The 21,364-nt window shown below is 43.1% G+C and overlaps 2 protein-coding genes and 1 long non-coding RNA gene across 8 annotated transcripts in view; 2 read left to right on the forward strand and 1 right to left on the reverse strand.

Annotated features, from left to right (window-relative positions):
- Positions 1–17,805, forward strand: part of LOC103151923 (histone deacetylase 4-like) — a 63,399-nt gene extending 45,594 nt beyond the window's left edge. For 5 of the 6 annotated variants that reach the window (XM_016660755.1, XM_016660756.1, XM_016660757.1 and 2 more), the window contains 20 exons: positions 952–1,080; positions 1,187–1,296; positions 3,147–3,278; positions 3,389–3,575; positions 5,570–5,790; positions 7,931–8,155; positions 8,941–9,136; positions 9,250–9,383; positions 9,461–9,563; positions 9,646–9,692; positions 9,785–9,892; positions 10,665–10,720; positions 10,905–10,992; positions 11,080–11,199; positions 11,537–11,634; positions 11,851–11,969; positions 12,475–12,608; positions 13,358–13,442; positions 13,793–13,937; positions 14,299–17,805. In XM_016660755.1, the coding sequence (XP_016516241.1) occupies positions 952–1,080; positions 1,187–1,296; positions 3,147–3,278; positions 3,389–3,575; positions 5,570–5,790; positions 7,931–8,155; positions 8,941–9,136; positions 9,250–9,383; positions 9,461–9,563; positions 9,646–9,692; positions 9,785–9,892; positions 10,665–10,720; positions 10,905–10,992; positions 11,080–11,199; positions 11,537–11,634; positions 11,851–11,969; positions 12,475–12,608; positions 13,358–13,442; positions 13,793–13,937; positions 14,299–14,341 (2,480 nt within the window). In that variant the 3' untranslated portion in view covers positions 14,342–17,805. The remainder of the gene's footprint in view (positions 1–951; positions 1,081–1,186; positions 1,297–3,146; positions 3,279–3,388; positions 3,576–5,569; positions 5,791–7,930; positions 8,156–8,940; positions 9,137–9,249; positions 9,384–9,460; positions 9,564–9,645; positions 9,693–9,784; positions 9,893–10,664; positions 10,721–10,904; positions 10,993–11,079; positions 11,200–11,536; positions 11,635–11,850; positions 11,970–12,474; positions 12,609–13,357; positions 13,443–13,792; positions 13,938–14,298) is intronic. The other variant, XM_007572206.2, reaches the window with a different exon arrangement.
- LOC107832928 (uncharacterized) overlaps positions 6,437–21,364 on the reverse strand; it is a 22,504-nt gene continuing 7,576 nt past the window's right edge. Inside the window, exons 2-3 of the long non-coding RNA XR_001658653.1 lie at positions 7,504–7,521; positions 6,437–6,448 (exon numbers count right to left, since the gene is read on the reverse strand). This is a non-coding gene — a long non-coding RNA (uncharacterized LOC107832928). The remainder of the gene's footprint in view (positions 6,449–7,503; positions 7,522–21,364) is intronic.
- Positions 19,978–21,364, forward strand: part of LOC103151924 (ribose-phosphate pyrophosphokinase 2) — an 8,529-nt gene continuing 7,142 nt past the window's right edge. Inside the window, exon 1 of the mRNA XM_007572207.2 lies at positions 19,978–20,293. Coding sequence (XP_007572269.1) covers positions 20,172–20,293 — 122 coding nt within the window. The 5' untranslated portion in view covers positions 19,978–20,171. The remainder of the gene's footprint in view (positions 20,294–21,364) is intronic.

A 21,364-nucleotide genomic window follows, 5' to 3' on the forward strand; every position in this document is an offset into this window, starting at 1 on the left:
TGATATCCAAAAATTAGATAATGAATAGTGAAAAGATTCCAGGCTGATGAACGTCTGGATAAAGTAAACAGAGCATTAGTGGCCAGAGGCCTGGCCAAGGTGACATGCCGTTCCCTTCTCCCTGTCTCTATTCACAAGTCTGTGACAGGCCAGACAAAAGACTGAAATGCCATGTAGGCAAGTCAGACACGGCTCCCAAATTGGAGCTAATTGCTTTTTAGCTCATCTTTGGGAAAATATGAGTTTGGCTTGTTCAGAAGCATCTAATTGGGAGGGATGAATTGTAGGCTAAATGAACAGCGGCGTGTAACAGTTTGTCTTGCAAAGAGGTTTTAATAACAGGGCAGCTTTGTGGAAGGTGCTCCATAACAGAAACGTGTGTGGAGCCCAAGCTGGAAGATTGTGAGATTGTTGCGTGAAAATTTGACTTTTTTCTTCAAGCTCGGCACTTTGTTCAGAGCTCTGTTGAGGCATGAAAAGTTTTGGATTCGGTTTGTTTTCGCCCGGTTCTCTGTCCTTGTTTTCAGCTGCGGTTGAGACAAATGCAGTTATCCGGCCTTCACCGAGTTCTGGGATTATTTTAATCTAACCTCGAGTGTGGAAATTACAAGACAGAGCACATTCCACACTGACATTGTTTGATACTGAGAGCAAAAAAATTAAGAACATTCATTTTCTGCTTTTTATGGTGCATTTTAGTTTTTCCCCTCTTAAAATGATCATAATCTGATAAAAAATATAATTAATCAATCGCAGATTTTTAATATATTCCAGTATGTGAAACCCGGCAATTGAAAGAGGGTGTACTTTCTTTCTACTCTGACTTCAGTCATGCACATATAGAGGGGGGGGAGGGACACATCATTTGGTGTTTTTTCTAAATGAAACCAGCAGATTATTTTGTGTTAAAAACACTATGTGACAGATGTCGGTCCCTCCTTGTCCCTGTAGCCTCGGAGCCCAACCTGAAGCTGCGCTCCCGGCTGAAGCAGAAAGTGAGCGAGCGCCGCAGCAGCCCGCTGCTCCGCCGCAGAGACAGCCCCATCACTACGGCCAAAAAGCGTTCCCTCGACATGGCGGGTGAGAGGCGGAGGAGGAGGAGGAGGCGGCGGCGAGGATCCCGCTGTTTCAAACCTTTTTTTTTCCCAGACTCCTGCTGATTCTTCTTCTTCTCCTCCTGTCTCAGACTCGGCGTGCAGCAGTGCCCCCGGCTCCGGCCCCAGCTCCCCGAACAACAGCTCCAACAACATCCCCAACGAGAACGGCATCACTGTGTCCGTCTCCAACAACATGGAGGTACATCACAGCCGTCGTCTTTATTTCTAGCGTATGTTAAGAAAATGAATTTAAAATATGCTAGTTTTAAAACTTAACATGTCTTGATTGAAATAGCCTAATTATAGTTTTGAAATTAGTAACTTATTCTGGCCTATTGACCTTTATGTTACCTGTAGTTACAGCAGATGGTTTGCTAGATCTTTTGAACTTTTGATCTGTGTAGGAAAACAATCAGGAGAAGTTCCAGCTTTTCACACTGATCCGTGAAAAGCCATAAAACAGCAGGAGTTCAGGAGAGTCTCTGCTTCCACTTGGTTTCAACAATGGAGACAAATGGTCTTAGATCGTGACTTGCTAGGAGTTTTAAAAGGGTCAGAGAGCTTCTGCTTGGCAAAGGTACACCTTATTTGAATAAATTAAAGACAAGAATACGCCTTTATTATAAAACTTTCTACACAGGAGTAACAAATCAGATTTGCTCTCGCAATTCTCCAAAGACGTCTTTGCATGTCTTTGCTTTTCTTTCTTCCTTCTCCTTTTCCATTTGTCTCAGGTAAATGAATGCATGTCTCTGTTGTTCTGCAGTTTCTGTTGTAATTTTATGCGTTGTCTTCTATTGGATTAAACTCTGTAATTCTGTGACGTCAACACCCATTGTTGTTTTCTGTGTGGCTACACGCGGTCCGCCGGGAGAACCTGGGATCGAAGAGAAGACTGAGCCAAAGAGTTTCTTTCTTAAGAAATATTATAACCTAAAATCTTCTTCAACACGTATAAAACAACAACAACAAAAAAGTTGTAACTGTAGGATTAGATTTGTGTCTCTGGTTTCTAGCTCACCAAACATTTCAGGCTGTTGCATATACAAAGGCTGTGAGCGAGGTGACGGGGCTCCAGACGGGGGGAGACAGCGTCGAGGAGCTGGCAGGATGCTATTTGTGGAAGCCATTAGGGCCACTCAGGCAGTGTGGAGGAGGCCGGTGGCTGTGACAACGTTAGAACGCCAGGAGGGAGCAAATGCCGTTTCTCCATGTGCGGACATCTGCCAGGCCTGGGCGACACGGCTTACAAATAAAAACCACAATTTCTTTCTCCCAATACCGGATCTGATTTTAACGGATTTTTATTTATTCTTCTTCTATAAAAAGAAAGAAATTAGAAATGACTGAAAATATTGTCAAAAAGTGGCTTTTGTTTTATAATATTAGCAGAATAAGAACGCAATTTTACCAAAAGAGCATCTTAAAGTTAAGAGTTAGCGCTGCAGTATGTAACTTTAATAGTAAATATATTTTAACATATTTGCTGAAACTGATTTGTCTCAGTTTGAGATGAGTTGTCTCTCTGATTTGAGACAAATAATCTCCAACAAATCAAGCTCGTCTGCCTTCTCTCAGTGCTAACTAGAAACAACCAATTAGAGGCAAGAGGTGGGTCTTAGTGCTGTCAATCACTCCTTTTTATCTTCATGCTCCTCCCTCTCTTGCTTATAAATTCTCAGGTTTGTTATCATGGCCATTGCTGATAGCAGATAAACAGTTTTCCTGCAACGGTAAATCTATGTATTTTTTTAAAGTCACATAATGAACTTTTAACCTTTACTCTATTGTCCTATGACTTTATTTTTGGAGTAGAAACATTTTTTCAGCCTGGCTCCAACATTCTGTCGTAGAGTTGACCTGAATTCAAAGTGCGAATAAACAGAAGGTGTAAAACTCGCTTGTCAAAGAAGACGGCTGCCACCAAGGAAGCTTCAGCTAATCGACAAAATGAACTTATTGTAATTCAGAATCGTGGTGTCTGTTTTCCGTCGTGCGCTGGATGTTTCTCCGTATCCGTGATGCAGATTGTGTAAATGTGTCTTCCAGGCGTCTCTGGCCCAGCGGCTGTGCGGCGGCGATCAGGGCTCCATCAACCAGCTGTCCCTCTACACCTCGCCGTCCCTCCCCAACATCACCTTGGGGCTGCCCGCCACTGCCACAGCCACCGCTGCCTCCAACGTAAGGAGGAAATCAGCTGGACGTCTGACTCTGCATCCATGAATGTGTTTATTTTGCAGTTTAGCATCTGTTGTTTTTTTCATTGTTTTTTTTCTCGCCCTCTCCTCCAGGTGACTTCCGCTCAGCAGGATGCAGGCCTGCAACCAGCCCTCTCCCTCAGCCCCCCCTTCCTTTCCGGTGGCCATTTGAGCCCCTACCTCGCAGACGGCGGGTCCGGTGGCCACGGCGCTCACAGCCCCCTGCTGCAGCACATGGTTCTGATGGACCAGAGTCCCGCTCAGAGCCCACTGGTGACAGGTGAGGCCGAGTCGAAAAGCCTTGAAAACGTGGAACGTTTCCCAGGTCTTCCAGACTTGGGAAACGCATTAAAGCAGGCTTCCTGGAATCTGATTTTACTTCTTTCCAGGTCTGGATTTTGGAAAAATATTTGTATTTCCAGACTTTATTCTGTCTCCTGTTGTCTTAAAGTTGGTTGGTTCATTCCTTACGTTCCTTTCTACCTTTCTTCTTTAATTGTATCCATCTATCTTTCCATTGCACTACCTTTGTTTTTTGTCCTCCCTTTATTCCTTGTGTCCTCCTTTCCTACTTTTTCCTTTATTCCTTCATTCCTTCTGTACTTCCTTGCTTTGTGTAACTCAGTCTTTTCTTACCTCTGTTCTTTCTTCCTTCTGCCCTCATCCCTCTGTTTTTCCCTCCCAATTTTCTTCCCTGTCCATCCTTGTCTTGTTCCATCCGTCTTCTTCCTTCCTTGCATCCTTCCAGCCTCTCATTCTTCAAATCACCCTAATAATATTTGTCACAGATCCATAATGAACTTTCTTGTGATGGATTTTAGGATGAATGGAAAAGACCAGGAAGTCTGGAAATATGTAGGAACCGTGGTTTAAATCTAAATTTTAGGTTTGTTTTTACATGTGTTTCTATCTGAATGACATTCTGTATTTTTGATGTTCAAAGTCACAATTTGATTTCTTCAGGAAATGAAGAACATCATCTAGTTTCATGGCTTGTTGGTAAACGTGTGCATTCAGATATGTTTTAATTTCGAGAGGATTTCTCCATTTAAAGTCTGGAAAAATTGCCGTTAACTGAATAAAACATGAAGGAAAGCAGTGAGCCATTTAAAAAAACAAAAAAGAAAATAAAAAGTGAGGCGTTCTCACTTTTTATTTTCACAGCGAGAGGGGATGTAACCCCCTCTCGCTGACAGACGTCCATTCATTTGCTCAAACTAATGAGCTCCTTTCATATGTCAGCGTATGCTATGAGAGTGTGACATGGGAGCATTGTGTGCCCTTTCCCATCAGCTCATTCACAGACAAAAAAACATGGCTTCTATTTTCAGATAGGCATTAGTGTTGAAAGAGCTGTGACGCACATGCAGACGCACGCAGGACTGTTTTCTGCTCTTTAACAACAAAACAACAAAAAAAAAGAAAAAGAAAAAACTTTGAAGATCCCAGATGTGAGAAATTACAGATCGGAGGACAGAAAACCGTTGTTTCTTGTTTTCCTCCCGTCTCTCCGGCAGCTGCGCATCGGTGGGGTTTCTGCATCCTGGCGATGCAGCGGTGGACAAATCTGCACAGTAGTCAAACTCCTTGCATCATTTAGCGGCCCCCATTAAAGTTTAGAGCTTTCCCCCCCACCGCCGTGCCACGCCTTGAGATGGCATTGGGCTCGGATGATCACGCCGGAGGAGCCGCTGCAGTATGGCGGCACAGATGGTTCTGCTGGTTCGGGTTCACGCGTGCATCTGCTCGCACATCTCCGGTTTGGCGGCGGCGGCAGAGCGTCTGTATTGGTGGAATCAGTGCAAGGAGAACCAAAGAGTACGGGGGGGGCTCAGACATGTTTACTCTGATACCTCGAAATGAAATGATTAATCAGTCTCTGGTTGTATGTGTCAATTCTGATCCCCACAGCATGACGCTGCCACTGTTGTGTTTCTCCATAGAACGATGAGTTCAGGTTGATTTGAATATTTATCTCTCAGGAAAGCCGGAAACCCTTTTCCACATCTGTTACAGTAAAATGTAATGTAGTCTAGAAAAACTAAAAACTATGAACAGAAGTCGAGTCTGTATAAACATTTAACTTTTCCCTTCAGGAATCCTGACATAATCCCAGATTTTGTCATCCAGACTGTTTTCCTGAACAGATCTGATCCGTTTTCCGTCTTTCAGCGTTACCAGTTCAACATTTCTCACCGGGAAGTTCAGATCAGATTGTGCCGTTCATCTAATCCCTAAGCCCCACCGTGTGTGTCTGTGTGTGTCCGTCCCCAGGCGTCAGCGGCATGTCCATGTCGTCGGCCTCCATGGCCAAGCTGCAGCGGCAGCACCGGCCCCTGGGGCGGACCCAGTCGGCGCCGCTGCCCCAGGGGAGCGCCGCCCAGGCCCACGCTCAGGCCCTGGCCCTGCAGCAGCTGGTGGTGCAGCAGCAGCACCAGCAGTTCCTGGAGAAGCACAAGCAGCAGTTCCAGCAGCAGCAGCTCCACCTCAACAAGGTACCCGCTCCTCCCCTCCTGCATCCACCGCTCTGCTGTCGTCAGCTGTCGATGTTGAATGTATTAAGAAAAACAAACAAAAAAAAAGACCTCAAAGCGAGGTTTGAAATATTCAGTGAACGGGGTGGAAGCGGCTCTGGTGGCGGCCCACTGGACGTGACACTGCAGCGAAATAAACAGATAATTATCAGCTCCGGAGGGCCGGAGGAGTGTTGGTAGTTTTGCGTAGGCGGCAGCCGGCAGCTCAGCCAATGAGGCGTCCTCCTCTTCTCCCTCTCCGTAGTATTTCTGTTTGTGAGTAGGTGGAAGCAGGTATGGGCCGACACGTATAGCACAACCCGATTGTGTGTGTGTGCGTGTGTGTGAGTTTATATCTGCAAACGCACGCATTCACGTTTCTGTGACTGTGGTCGGTGCGACCTAACCGTTCGCTGCCATGGCAACGGAGCGGAAGCCCGCGCCTCATATGGGCAGGGAGGAAGTGAGCAGTCGGTCGCTCCTGTCGGCTCTTACCTATCGGAGCCGAGGATTCGCCGGAGGAGACGAAGAGAGGTGGGCGGATGAAACGAGGGATTTCCTTTCCTCCGCCTCCCCCGCTCCGTCTCCCTCCCTCGCAGATGTTTCCCAGCTCTCCAGCGGCGGCTTTCCACACAAACACCTCTGGAAAAGCCGCCGGCACACCGAGGAATTATTTGTACCTCAACATTTCTCTGTGGTTACGGAAAATGTGGATTTGCCTTCATTTAGTCCATATGAAATATGCATCAATGTAGTTATTTTAAGATCTCTATTCAGTTGAAACCAGATGCATTTTTATTCTTTTTTATTTTTTTCCTGTTTTTATTGTTGTTTTCACCTATAAGAAGCGAACAAAGCCAGGATATCAAGTATCAACTTTGGTTGCCAAACATACCTTCATTGCTCAGTAGATTTAGAAGAAACTTAAATAAAAAAAAATATATAAAAAATCATCCTTCCACAACTCCTCTTTGGTCGCGCGCCCAGACTTGAAGCCATTCCTTCAAGTCTGGGCGAGCAGCGCTTCCGTCTGGAGCAATATTTCTTCTGATCTGTGATCACAGTTCATAACGGGGTCTGTGGAGAACAGCAGGCTTGCATTACCCACGTAGAAACAGAGGGAAGCGGATCCTTACGGAGAGAGAAAACTGGGAATACCTATAGCGCCCGAGCGAAAATGTTCACATATCAACAAGTCATAAAGTTTCTTAAAGGGACAACCAGCCCTTTAAGAACATTTGTGATCTTGATTTGACCCAAAATGGAAGCGGGTTCAACAGCCCTGCTCTAGACGTCCCTTCATAAACGGCATCAGCGGGTAATTATTTGCACTTTTCTGACTTTTATTTGTAAAAGAAAAAAAACTCATCGTCAAGGAGAGTTGAAACATAGTTGAGGAATTCTATACTAATACTATGGTTAAAAAAAAACAATAGATTTACAAAGATTTAAAAGATAGAAAACTGAAGAAAACGCCTCCAGTTGGCAGCGGCTGCTGCGAACGGGGGACCGGACCTGGGTTTGAACCGGTTCTGAGTAAGTGGAGCACAGGGTTCTAGGCAGGGACACGTCCATGTCTGTTTGAACGCAAAGGAGACTCAGACAGAAGCCCAGAGGACGAATGAATGCTCTGACGTCAATGCTGTCCCCTTGGCATAACACCACGGAACTCGAGGGCTTTGTAGCTCTGGGAACACACACACGCACACACACCTGCAGGCCACGTTTGAAACTTCCCATTTTGTCTTCCTCTGCAAGGCCTGGCGGGGCAAGAGCCGTTGGGGGCTTTGACTGGTCCGTGTCGGTGGAAAGTGAATCAGCGGGCGGGGTGAAGCGGGGCGCGGGATGAGTTGATGACGAGCGGCGGGACTCCGAGTGTGGAATGCCTCTGATCAGCGAGACATGTCACCGCGGTGTCCCGTCAGCACAGGCCACTCACATCCAATTAGAAACAGAGAGGCTGGAGAGGAGCTGACTGCGTAATCCAAATTAAGCTCGTTAAACGCAGAATGCTTCAGAGAAAGGAAATGATTCATCAATTCGATTCGCGCTGGATGGGATTTGTTGGATTATGAAACTGATTTTTTTTATTTTTTCTGTTGTTGTCTTGCGTTTTCCGCAGATGATGGGGAAGCCTGGCGAGTCGCCCGTGGGTCGGCAGCACCAGAGCCACCCGGAGGAGACGGAGGAGGAGCTGAGGGAGCACCAGGACGCCGGGGCCCTGCCGCCCGGGGTCACCATCAAGCAGGAGCCGCCGGACCCGCAGGAGCTGCAGGAGCTGCAGGAGCTGCAGGAGGAGGTGCTGCAGCAGCACCGCGAGCGCGAGCAGGAGCTGCTCTTCAGACAGGTACAGCATGAATTTACATCCTTATCGCTTTGGATCCTCCACCTGACAAAACATCAGAGATAAATCATTTGTTTCGGCCGCCATCTGTTGGCGGTTTGTTGTAATTACAGTACTACAGTCAAATTATTTTAAAAAAATGTATCAGATTCATCACACTTCTCATCACTACGGTTAACTTTGTAAGCTTGAAATATAAAATGTTTAAGAAAAATTTTTATTGTCTCAAACTAAGCATCTCTATTTTGTAGGTTTTCATATTCGGGACTGTTTAAAAAAAGTTAATTTGTTTCAAACATAATTTAGAAATGTTAAGTATAATGTGCTTCAGAGGAATGATAATTTATCATTGCAATAACGTCATGACCTCATTTTATCCAAGCGTCCATTGAAGTATTTTTTTAAGACGTTTTTGTTCTAGTGGACTTTATTTGGCAGTACTGTAACAGGAAGTGGGCAGAGAGAAAGGAGGAAAGACATGCAGGAAAGGAACTGAGGACGGGATTCGAATTTGGTGTATTTTTAAAGTGACATTTGCCGCTAAGCAACCCAGCCTGACACCTTACTCGTCTTTTCTCTCAAATTTGCAACTCTGCATTGCCGTCCGCAGTACAAGACAGCGTAACTCTGCTGTGAACTAGGTAGCAGTCCATGGGGGAGTGGTATTTAGGTTGAAATAGTTGGTGTTATTAACATTAACAAGTTAAACTTGTTTAGATGAATCGCATGCGCAAGTCCATTAAAACTTGTTAACATCTGTTTCGTCTTCCTCGTCGCCGCGCGAGCAGCAGGCTCTGCTGTTGGAGCAGCAGCGGATTCACCAGCTGAGGAACTACCAGGCGTCCATGGAGGCCGCCGGCATGACCATGTCCTTCCCCGGACACAGACCCCTGTCCAGGGCGCAGTCGTCTCCGGCCTCGGCGTCGTCCTTCCCCATCAGCGTCCCCTCGCAGGATCCCCCCGCCAAGCCTCGCTTCACCACAGGTCAGCAGACCTGATCGGATCCTTGAAATCCTGGAAAACGCTTGAATTTCAAGTCGACTCGGAAAGCCTTTGAAAGCTCGGCATTCAGACTGCAGAGTTTTGCTTCTCCTCAGGCCTTGTGTACGACTCCCTGATGCAGAAGCACCAGTGCATGTGCGGAAACACCAACAGCCATCCGGAGCACGCCGGGCGCATCCAGAGCATCTGGTCCCGGCTGCAGGAGACCGGACTCCGAGCTCAGTGCGAGGTGAGACCGGAAAGCCGACTCCGCTTGGCGGCCAGACCGCGATCGCTGTTCCATCTGACAGCGTGTGTTTTGCTTAGTGTATCCGTGGGAGAAAGGCCACTCTGGAGGAGCTGCAGACGGTCCACTCCGAAGCCCACGTCCTGCTGTACGGGACCAACCCACTCCGGCAGAAACTCGACTGTAAGCTTCACTCTGTTCATTAAAAACAGGAGGAATCCGCTGCCGTTTCCAGCTAATCCGAAATTTCCTCCCCGATCAACAGGTTCCATAACACCCATGTTCGTTCGGCTGCCGTGCGGAGGAGTGGGGGTCAGTCACAACCGAGTGTTTCCCGAATTCGTCTCCCGTAAGTTACCCCCTCCCCCACACAGGCGTGTCTGACGTGCTTGCTGGCGTTTCAGGTGGACAGCGACACCATCTGGAACGAGGTCCACTCGTCCAGCGCGGCGCGGCTCGCCGTCGGCTCCGTCGTGGAGCTGGTCTTCAAGGTGGCAACTGGAGAGCTAAAGGTAAACGGTTCTTACCAGGTCCACAGCTTGATTTTCAGTACATTTAGAGCCAGAACGGCAAAGATGGAAAGATGCATTTCAATTAAAGGTTCCCGGATCATGGAATAATCTTGACAGTGAAATAAAACGTTAACTTTTGAACTTTTAAATAAATCAGTTGAAGTGAGGAAAGTTTTGCAAATAATGTTTAGCACCAATGTTCTTTTGTTTCATTTGTGATTCAGAATAACAAGAAATGTTTACCTCTTGTTATTGATTTGTTGAATTAGATTTTTTCATTCATGCCATAATTACCTGGTTTTTTGGGAGTGGGGGGATAATAAATATGATAGGAAAGAAACAAAGTGGAATTCCCAAAAAAAAAGGAGGGGGGGTGGGATTTGGGAAAAAATTTGATGGATGACGTAGGTTGTTACTTTCCACCAACAATAAAACAAAAGGCATCAGCATGAAGCTGCCACCACCATGTTTTACTACAGGGATTCAATTACTTCTTCCAACACACTGAGCATTCTCCACGTTCCTCAAAAAGTGTCATTTTTGTATATATATATATATATATATATATATATATATATATATATGTGTGTGTGTGTGTGTATATATATATCATAAAAAACTTTAATCTGGCACATGAAAGCCTATAAAATATCCAGAATGTTGTGGCTGGAGCCTGACTGGATGTGGGATGTGAATTCCTCTGCAGCAGGTTTTTATCTATTTGTGTCGATGAGTTCTGCTGCCGTTAACAAACCTTTGTTTTTCTTCCCAGAACGGTTTTGCAGTGGTCCGCCCTCCTGGACACCACGCCGAGGAAAGCACCCCCATGTAAGGCCACAGCCGTCACCACACAAACAGCAGCAGGGACCGTTAAACCGTTAAACTAACTAATAAACTAACCGTTTATTTGCACGTAAAGCGCAAAAGGCGAAGCGTTGCCATGTGAACATGAGAATGGAGCACTGAAATGCGTGTGGATTTGTGACGGTTCCCATCTCTGCTGCCGTTTCAGGGGCTTCTGCTACTTCAACTCGGTGGCCATCGCAGCCAAACTGCTGCAGCAGAGACTCAGCGTCAGCAAGATCCTCATCGTGGACTGGGTCCGTCTCCTTAGCAACCGCATCTTTTAGTTTTAGCCCGGTCCTGGTTTGGCACTGAACGAGTTCACTTTATCTCTTGAACTTAAGGATGTTCACCATGGCAACGGCACCCAGCAGGCTTTCTACGACGACCCTAATGTCCTTTACGTCTCTATCCATCGCTACGACGATGGCAACTTTTTTCCAGGAAGTGGAGCGCCCGATGAGGTGAGTTTTCCAATTTCTTCTGGTGACTGAAAATCTTTCTAAACTATGAACAATTTTAACTTTTATCACTGGAACCTTCTCCCGTTTTCTCAGTTTGATATTTTAGATAATTGCAGAACATTTAGGCAAATGTTTTGAATCATTATCCCACTAAATCTTTTCTTAAAAGTTTTATTCTGAACCATTTCTTAATTAATCAGTGCAGTTTTTTCCCCAAAACTTATCCATTTTATTACTTAAGATTAATTTATTATTTTAACACTTAAGAAAAAATACATTTATTATTAATTAAAATAATGGAGGTTGTTACTGTTTTCTGTTTGGTTCCTCTGTTCAGGTGGGGAGCGGTCCAGGGGTGGGCTTTAATGTCAATGTGGCCTTCACTGGGGGCCTGGACCCCCCCATGGGAGACGCAGAATACCTGGCTGCCTTCAGGTAATGTTTGGGAAGATTTGACTCAATTTTAATGCTTTGGGTTCTTTCTGTAATCACTAAACTGTGTTCCAGGATGTTTGAAGCAAAATTTTCTCAAACTGAAACTTACTCAATCAATACCTCGTCACTGCTTCCTGTTTCGATTATTGACCTTGAAGAGTGAGCTGTGCAGCTTGATAATGATAACTCCCCCCGCAACCCCGCCCTTCTCCCCAGGTCTGTGGTGATGCCGATAGCCGACGAGTTCGCTCCGGACATCGTGCTGGTCTCCTCCGGCTTCGACGCCGTGGAGGGACACCCCCCACCGCTGGGCGGCTACACCCTGACCTCCAAATGTGAGCAAAAGATTGTCTGAGTAGATTTTTTTTTATCTCAAACACCAGCTGTATCCACCAGCAGGATAACATGCAACCGCATCCAATTTTTTTCTTTTTGGTATGTGACTGACAAATATCAGGGTGTCTGCAAACTCTTAAAGAGTCTTAAAATACTGTTGGTAAGTACAAGGCTTGAAAATGTCTGAAATATATTTTAAAAAGGTAAGTTGGCCTTAAATTTTGTCTTGACAGGACTATTTCTATATATTTTCTTTTCTGACTCGAGACAGTTGAAGCTAATGCTAACTCACTGCTAACATACACAGCTAGCTGGGGGGTTTTTTGTCCATCATGGTAAGCATAATTTTATTGCCAGTTGGCTGGACAACATTTCTACATTTCTATGGAGACACAGTCCTTAAATTCCATTCATTGTGGTCTTAAAAAGTCTTAATTTAAGTTAGTGAACCCTGCAGAAACCCTCAATATGCGCATATTTGATTGATGGGTTCTGTCCGCTCAGGTTTTGGGTATCTGACCAGGCAGCTGATGACCCTCGCTGGAGGCCGGGTGGTCCTGGCGTTGGAGGGAGGTCACGACCTCACCGCCATCTGTGACGCCTCTGAGGCCTGCGTTGCCGCCCTGCTCGGGCAGGAGGTGAGAAGTTCCAAAATTTAGCATCAAGTTTTGATTCTGAACTGCAGCTGGACATTAGATCCGTTTTTTTAGATTAATTTCATTCTTGGTTTTTGAAGAGTTTATTTCTGGAAAATCTGGATCTTTTTTATTTATTTTTTTCCTCCAATGCTCTTCAGAGACACCATCTTATTTTACTGCTTCTATTTATTTGGACTTTGAATTCAGGTCGACTCTGTGATGAAACATAAGGGTCAAACTATAAAAAAAAAAGAACAAGCTGTTTTCATATCAAAGCAACTTTCTTATAATTTTAAGATGTTCTAGTAAAATTGTGTATTTATTCTGATAAAATTGTGACTATATAATCATAACTAAACACAGCTTGGCACCAACGCTCCATCTCAAGAAACACTTTTTTGTCATTTGTAATTTCATTTTTAGAAAAGAAAGTGAGAAAAAAAAATCTGGTATGGAAAAATTTGAACACTTTGTTTTTAAGCGCTACTCTGAATGCGTTAACAGATTTTCTTTTAAAAATCTTCCTAGCTAGAAAGCTAATAGTCGTATGTTACTGAACATGCAGTGTCGATTTATTTCTGGAGCAGCATTTCAGGAGTAAACAGAACAGTGGGAGTTTGCTGGGAATGGACGAAGCCCTGTTTTCCCTTGTGCTCTTCCTGTCCAGACTGACCCCTGGTGGAAACCCGCTCCATCCTCATGTTTCCATCCTCATGTCTCCGTGCTCTGTGTGTTTTTGTCACGTGCAGCTGGATCCGCTTCCAAAGGCCATCCTGGAGCAGAGGCCCAACCCCAACGCCGTGCGTTCTCTGGAGAAAGTCATAGAGACTCACAGTGAGTTCGGTCACGTAAACACACACGCATGCAGAAACACACAGATGTTCTTTAGCTGCAAAACACGGAGGATTACACACATGGTTCTCTGCTGCTGATGGACAGAGGTCTCACTCTGAGTGGAGAATTAGAAAGCACAGACATGGAAGTGGTTTGTAGGACTTTTAAAGGTTCAGGTTATAGAGTGGGAAAGATTTTCATATTTTTAACGTGTGTTACGATTGTATATTTGCTAGAACGGCACTGTTCTTTGGTCATTCTTTATACATTGACTTTCACCAGAATGAACAAGCGCGGGGACACGTTCCCCGCGATTTCTTATTTTGTCCTGTCCTCCCCTTCCGTCTCAGGTAAGTACTGGCGCTCGGTGCATCGCTACTCATCGCGGCTGGGGCTCTCTCTGCTGGAGGCCAAGCGAGGCGACTCGGAGGAGGCCGAGGCCGTCAGCGCCATGGCGTCTCTGTCCGTCGCCAACACCAACACCATGGATCAAAGGTGCAGCTTCCTGAGAGAGCTAAGCAGACAAATTCCTCTAATTGTTTTTTTAATACAAGCTTTGAAAATCACAAAATGATATGTTTATAGTTTTTAGTTGGAGTTTTGTAGAATTTGTGTCTTATCATCTAAACATTAAACGTACAGTGCCTTCTGAAGTTACTGTCCTTTTCACTCTTGTTTAAATTCTACATCTTGGCCAATGTTTGAATTTGATGAAAAGCGTGAGATCATCTGCATAGAAGCGTATTTTCTGACTTAAAACACATTTAAATTCTGTATCTTGGTCAGTGTATGAATTTGATGAAGAGTGTGAGATCATCTGCATATAGGCATATTTTCTGACTTTTTTTTCTCCCAGCAGGGCGGAGGAGGAGCCCATGGAGGAGGAGGCTCCGCTGTAACTGAGGCAGGCGTCAGGGCGTTGCAGTGTTGCCATTGACCTCTCCGGAGAAGAGCCTCGGCTGACCCCTTCATTTAGTCGCCCCCAACCCCACTCACCACGTCAGTCACCTTGACTGGCGATCCCTCGGTCTAAAATGAGGGAGGGGGAGGGGGGCGGGCTCAGCCTCAGCGTAGGGAGCCAATCAGAGGACAGAGGACTGAACTGAAATGGGAGGAAAAAAATAAAATAACAAAACTTAACGGCGTTGCTTAGCAGCACTCGTTTAGAGACGCTCATTGTTTTTTCTGTCAGTCTTCGCACCTTGGCATCGGCCCACAGCGGCCGACTGTGCGATCACCCGGCAGGGGGGTCGAGGTCGGATCTTATCGCAGAAAGGTAAAGGTGTGCCGTCACACTCGGTGCTTTGCGCAGCTGCCCTCTCTGACCGCATTCAGTCGAGAAAGCAGGGACAGCGGACGATCCCGACTGTCCTGGAGCAGCTCGGGAGGGGTGTGGGGTGGGAGGGTTGTGGGGTTTGTGGGGGTGTTTGTTTCTCTTCTCTTAACTTCGTTCCCCACTAAACAAGGGGAACGCTGCGGCATCTGGGAGGACTTTTTTTTTTTTTTAACGTGCCGCACTCACTGTGGATTCGCCGTCGTCCGAGGAAGGCTTTCGCAAAAGATTTCGACGGCTGAGACAGTCGCCTCGCTGGAGCAGCCTGCCGTCGAAGGTTGACGAGTGAGAGGAGTGCCTTGGAGGGATGGGGGTTGGGGTCCGCCTGTTTTCAGGATTGTTCAGGAAAAAGATTGCCTTAAGTTTAACCGTTTCTCCCACCGAGGAATTGGTGCGAGGAAGGAGACGGGGGAATGAGGCGGGGAACGACGAAAAAAAAAAAAGCTAACAATCTTTCAGCATGTTTACTTAGAAAGTGATGGAGATGGCATTTATGTCTCCGACGGCCTCTCTTGAAGAGTTACTTTACTTTTTTGATGGATCTATTTTTCTGTAAAAAAGTTTAAAAGAGAGAGAGAGAGAGAAAGAAACTGTTTTGTAAAAAGGTAGTTGCCAGCTTCTTTAGACAACGGTGCAAACACCGAGAAAAGGAATCGGATCGCGAACTCTCACAGCAGTTTAGCCTTTGATGTAGCCTCCCTTTAAGAGTCAGCGCTTTTTGCAGAACAATTTGCAGAGCATGCATTTTAAGCAGATTTTAACGAATGTTGCCCAAAAGAGAAAGGCGAGCAAGAAAAAAGGAAAAAAAAAGAAGAAGAAAAAAAGCCAAAGCATGAGTTTGCATTTTTACCGTTCTCTTATCTGGAAAGGGCGAGTCGACATGCAACGTTTCACATATTGGCCCTTTAACCCTCTATGGTATGCATTATGATGCCAGTTAGGGGACAAACACAATGTCTGGAGTTTAGTTTTGTTTTGTTTTTTGTTTTTTTAATTAGTCTTAAATCACACAAGCAAATTGTATCAGTTCGCAATTAAGTGAACGTCATCATAAATTTGGTTGCATTTTTACAATTAATAAAGATAATTTCGATATTTGTAACCACAAAACAACGAACAAAAGCAATAGAAAACTTTTTCAGTTCTTACTTTGTATTTTTTTTATTTTTTATTTTTTTTTACATTTGGTGCTCCACCCCCCTTCTGTAGCCGCCCTGGGCATCTGCCCACACGGCATTAAAAAATAAAAAAAAATAGTTAATATAAAAAATTCCCCCCAAAACAAGTTTGAAATAAGCTTTTCTTGAAGTTATTTGACCAATCAAAGCACTCTTATTGGTTCCTGTGGTCTTTTGTCTGTGCTTAAAGTATTGCATCATGTAAAGCGGTGCCTTTCGGAGCTCTGGCTGGCCAACATGGTACCATAGAGGGGGGCGGCAAAGCTCAAAATACCCGGTCCAACGTTTACTGATTTAATCCGCCTCGGATCAGGTGAGCGTTTCTTCTTTACGCGTGCTGATCGAAAGGTTGGCAACTACCTTAATGTGAGCTTCACACCAGTCGTGTATATTTAACTGAATATATTTTGACCGTAATCCAAGTATTGTCGGTTTTGTATCTACGTGTTTGAGTTTCCGCATCGATGTTGTCGATTTTATGATATCAGAAACGTGTTCAGTTCAGCGAGTCCACTTTTGTTTTCTTTTTTTATCGTGCAAGATTATTTTTCTAACATCTTGTTTTTTTTCATGCATAGGTTTCGTTGTGTTTTGTTTTCATCCATTTTGGGGTTTTTTCTGGATAGATATAGGGCTGCGTTCATGTACTTTCAGTGCTGTTGTCGTTTAGTTTTTCTTGTATTTATGGAAAACGAGAACCAACACTTCCTTTCTTCCTTTCTTTCTTTCTTTCTTTCTACGGCTCTCGAAGCCTTTTTCAGCATTTTCATCAACTATGTATTTATAACATGTACTGTTTATAGGAGATTTGTATATGGAAACTTTATAAATGTACTCTTACCTTATGACAGCTATGATATTGTGAGCAAAAAAAACCTAGTACGGTGTACAAACAGCGTATTGAACTCGTCATCGACTGCACTGTTTTTCAAGCGGCCCTCTGGCCGAATCGCAGCACGGCACCGCAGTCGACTTTGATGCGTTTCATCACTTCGTTGCCTCATCAGTTCATCCTCCTCCCGCGCACGGGATGATGTTCACCAGACGTTTCGAGGCCGTTTTCACGTAGCTCCCCACGGCTCAAAACGGCGAAGAAGAAGAAACCGACTTGCCGCAGCTTTAACCGGACGTTTACGTACACTGGATTGAAAAAAAAGGAAACGTTGCCGGTTTTTTTTTCCTCACCATTGGGCATGAAATCAGACTAATTGTTCTGTTTTAAATTACTTGTATTTGCTGAATGCCAGAATAACAACACTGATTTTTATTAGCTTGAATTTTGAAATGAACAAAAATGTCCTGATATTTAGTCGACCTGTTAAGGTCGCTCGAGGATTTTTGAAATGTTCCCTCCAATTACATTCAAAGCTTGAAACCGACTCGCATGCAAGCGTCTCAATTTTGAGAAAATTAAACAAAATATTTGATTATTTCTAACAGCTTTTTATTTTAAAATGCTAACCTAAAACAAAAAAAGTTTAGGCTGATTTAATGTCAAACGGTGAGGGGGAAATGGGTTTTTCTACAGTTCAAACAAATGCAGTTTCAGCTGTAATTTAAAGACGCCCATCATGTTTAAGCCAATATCATTTTATAAACCTGTAAGATTCGAAATTGATTTGATGTTTTTCCAGCCTAACTATACATTCCACTTGTTATCTGTTTAATTTGGCTTCTCTAAAGTATTTTTATTTTATTTTATTTTATTTTTTTGTAGAAACCTAAGTAAGGTTTTTGTTTTTTGTTGTTGTTTTTTGCTGTCTGCTCGCACCAACTTTAACTCTTTTGCATGGTTTGAGTCAGCATGCCTGCTTGTCTATGTAATGGGAAAAAAAAGAAGAAAAAAAAAAAAGAAAATTGTATTTGAACAAGAGAAGAACACTGGAGGGACTTTTAAGACGAAACCTCCCGGGCGCGGGGGAGGCTTTTCTCCAGCCTCCGCCGCCGGCCGAACGATTTACTAAAAGACTTTGACGCTGAGAAGCATTTGATATTTTTCAACACGATTCAGCACTTACGGACTGCGTTTTAGAGAGACGTGCTCTGCCAAAACCTCTGCAAACATTCACAACTCCAAGAAGAGACTCCCAAAGAACGCTCTCGTTTCAAAGGGGTTTTTTTTATTTTATTTTTTTTTTGCAAATGACGGATGTTGTCCGGAAGGCAGTTTGGGAAAACAAAGGGCATCGCCATTTGATTGTCACACCCACCTCGGCCAGTTCTATATATATTTGCATATATATATATATGTGTATATATATATATATATATATATATAAACCACTGTGGCTCAAGAGCAAATCTTGGTTTACATGTACATTGATGAGAAAAAAAGTTATTTTTTGTTTGTTTGTCTCTATTGATGAAAAACGTTCTGTTTCTTTGGGACCTACGCTTTAGACATTTCATCTCTGACATCATCTATAGAATATATTTCTGAAAATTACAAATGTTTCTTGTGTTTTTTTCTTCCTTTATGAAACCAGATAAATGTTTTGATTGAGTAACTTTTTTTTTTTTTATGCAGCGAATTGACAACAAGAAGTCTGAGCAGAATTGATTTAAAGAGATACACTTAGAGTTATCTTGTTCCCAGTTTTGCTCAAAGTTCAAAATGCTGTCGGACAATCGAACCCTGACTTGGAATAACTCCATGTAGATCCTCTGCTTCTGATTTTTCTGTTGCATCTGATCTGATAACGTGATAAAAACAAAAAAAGCTTCCCAGCACATGACGACTGTAAAAAAAAAAGACTCTCAGATGACTTCTCTTTGAGTGGAAAACCTAATTACAAAACAGTCTGGTGACTTTCCTCTAAAGTTCTGCAGGAAAAGTTGCCTCTGCTCAGAAAAGTTGTTTCAGCTGATAAAAGAAGCAGTTATTATTTTTTTAAAGTTATCAAAAATTAAAAAAGGGCATTTTAGTAATGTAGAATTAACAGATTAATAAAAAATGCAATAGCATCAAAATATTACAAACAAAATGAGTGCTAACCTGTCAGTAAAAACATTTAGATCAATTTCAATCAGGGTCACTAAGGAAAGTGTGGTAAGCTCTTTTATCATATAACAGCACTGTTATCAAATATCAACATTTCAGATATTTTTGGGTACTACTTGTCAAATGGAATTGGACTTCACTTTGCCTTACAAAAAAATATAGGTCAAATTATTATTAATACTGCAGTTGTCACTTGATTGTAGACACTAGGCAGCCATGTTGGATTTTGAGGTCTGGGCTAAAGAGAAATCTCCAACTTTTCTACTTGGATTTTCATCTTCAAAGTACTTTCCTATATATATATATATATATATATATATATATATATATCTCCATGTGAAATTTCACCTTTTAAGTCAAACCAGAATTTACAATTAAACAAATTCACCTTTTCTTTGCTTTGCTGCTTTAATACATACATAGATTTTGGCAAACTGAAAAAAAAAATCTTATTGTACAACTGTTTTAAAATGTCTGTCATCACGGTGCAAGTTGGCAAATATGTTAATTACTTCCCTTGTTATAAAAAGTAAATAGTGTAATACAAAGAATTTATAAAATAATGTAATCTTTAATTAAATTGTGAACGAGATTTTAGCATTTTTATGATTACAAAACATAATTGGTGAAAAGAAAACTGAACTGATAGAAAATATTTCACAGAAGTACTCGGGGATGAAATGGTTAGTACAAAATGGAAGAAGAAAGGACGAAATGGCAACATGCAAGTACAAAGTGGGAGCTCACCTGTAATTATATGATAACACTTCTTACCATACAATATGGTCAACATTTATTTCAGTTCACATGCCAGCAATATAATGTTATTATCCCGATATATCTCGTTAATACCTAAAGTTAATGAGTAAGTGTGCTAATGTTATCTGTAAAATTAATTACAGACAGCGGTGTGGGTTAATTATATGTTACAAAGCTTGCCGTATCATGTATAGTAAACAATGACTGTATCAGTGACTCTCCGCACTGTCCAATGAGGAGCGGGCTCTTCCTTTCTATATGCAAATACTGACCTCATATTTCCTCTCTGCCGTCTGTCCTCAGCGCTGCGACTGTGCCATGCTCAAGCTGCAACATTAACACTCTTTTCTTTCCCCGTCTTCATCACCCTGCGGGGAGAGACCCCTCATTGCTTCCGCGATCTCCGTCGCCTTTTTATTTTTAACCCGTCTGCAGCGGAATCCCTCATTTTTGTGGACATGCCTAACATCGTGCTTTTCAGCGGGAGCTCCCATCATGATCTGTCCCAGAAAGTGGCTGATCGGCTCGGACTGGAGCTCGGGAAGGTGATCACCAAGAAGTTTAGTAACCAAGAGACGTGGTGGGTCCGTGGTTTATTCAAACACTGTGTTTCCCTTTTTGTATTAGTCATTTTTGCATGTTAAAATCAAGCTGTTGGTCTCGTACGGTGCTTCATCACCGTTATCACGTGTGTGTAGCTTAGCTTCAAGGCTAACATGTAGCCTCATGTAAACACAGCAAGCTAATGCTAGTGTCCCCATACTCGGACAAAAGTCCATATTTAAGTGTTTTGTTATGTTTTTGACATGCCTGCAGTTTGAACGAAGCAGAAAGTCTGACTTTAGATCCTGAATAATAGTTAAGCGTATTCGCTGCTTGCTGTGACAAGACTTTGTGTCTCATTTTTCACGGTCTTGCTAAAGTTCTCATAGTTAGCTAAGAAGCTAACATTTGCAACTTGGGACACTGGAGTCGATTTTTGGGGTGTACTAAATTGGACACAACACCGCGTGGCCTTCTTCTGTTTAGCCTGACTGATATCTGTTGCAGTATTTTTCATGTACTGTTGCACATATGTGTGTAATTGTTGCTTTATATCGGAGTTTTTGTAATGTTCTATTTTATGCTTAGATTTTGGAGACAAAAATAACAACACAATACAGGTTTACATCGTTAGCATAAAAAATAAATAAAATAGGAAACGCCCATATTTATCACATGAAAACAGGTTTATGTTATTACAGTATTTAAAATAATTCAACAGTTTATTCAGTAGTTTAAGTGTACAACTAAATATTCCTTAGATATCCAAATAATTCCTTAAAATTAAATGTCATTTCCTGCAATGTTGTGAATCAAATTAAAACAATTAAAATGGTCACAAACCAAACATTAAAAAATTAACAACAGATTAATAAATATCTGAAATTATTTAAATTAGCAAATAATTTATTCACTAGACAATATGCAAATGTAAGTGCAGGGTTTCCCCCAGAAAACTTGCTAAGCCCAGTGGTCGGGCGTCGAGTCGGTCCACCGGCGGTCCACCGTGTTTTGTAGTAAAAGATGTTAAGTTGACAGGAAATCTAAAGCAAATGTAAAAGTATTACTGTGTAATTATGTTACAGGAAAAGATCTCCAGTGAAATGCT

Source organism: Poecilia formosa, unplaced genomic scaffold (assembly GCF_000485575.1).
Source record: "Poecilia formosa unplaced genomic scaffold, Poecilia_formosa-5.1.2 Scaffold297, whole genome shotgun sequence".
In the NCBI taxonomy this organism is placed as follows: domain Eukaryota; kingdom Metazoa; phylum Chordata; class Actinopteri; order Cyprinodontiformes; family Poeciliidae; genus Poecilia; species Poecilia formosa.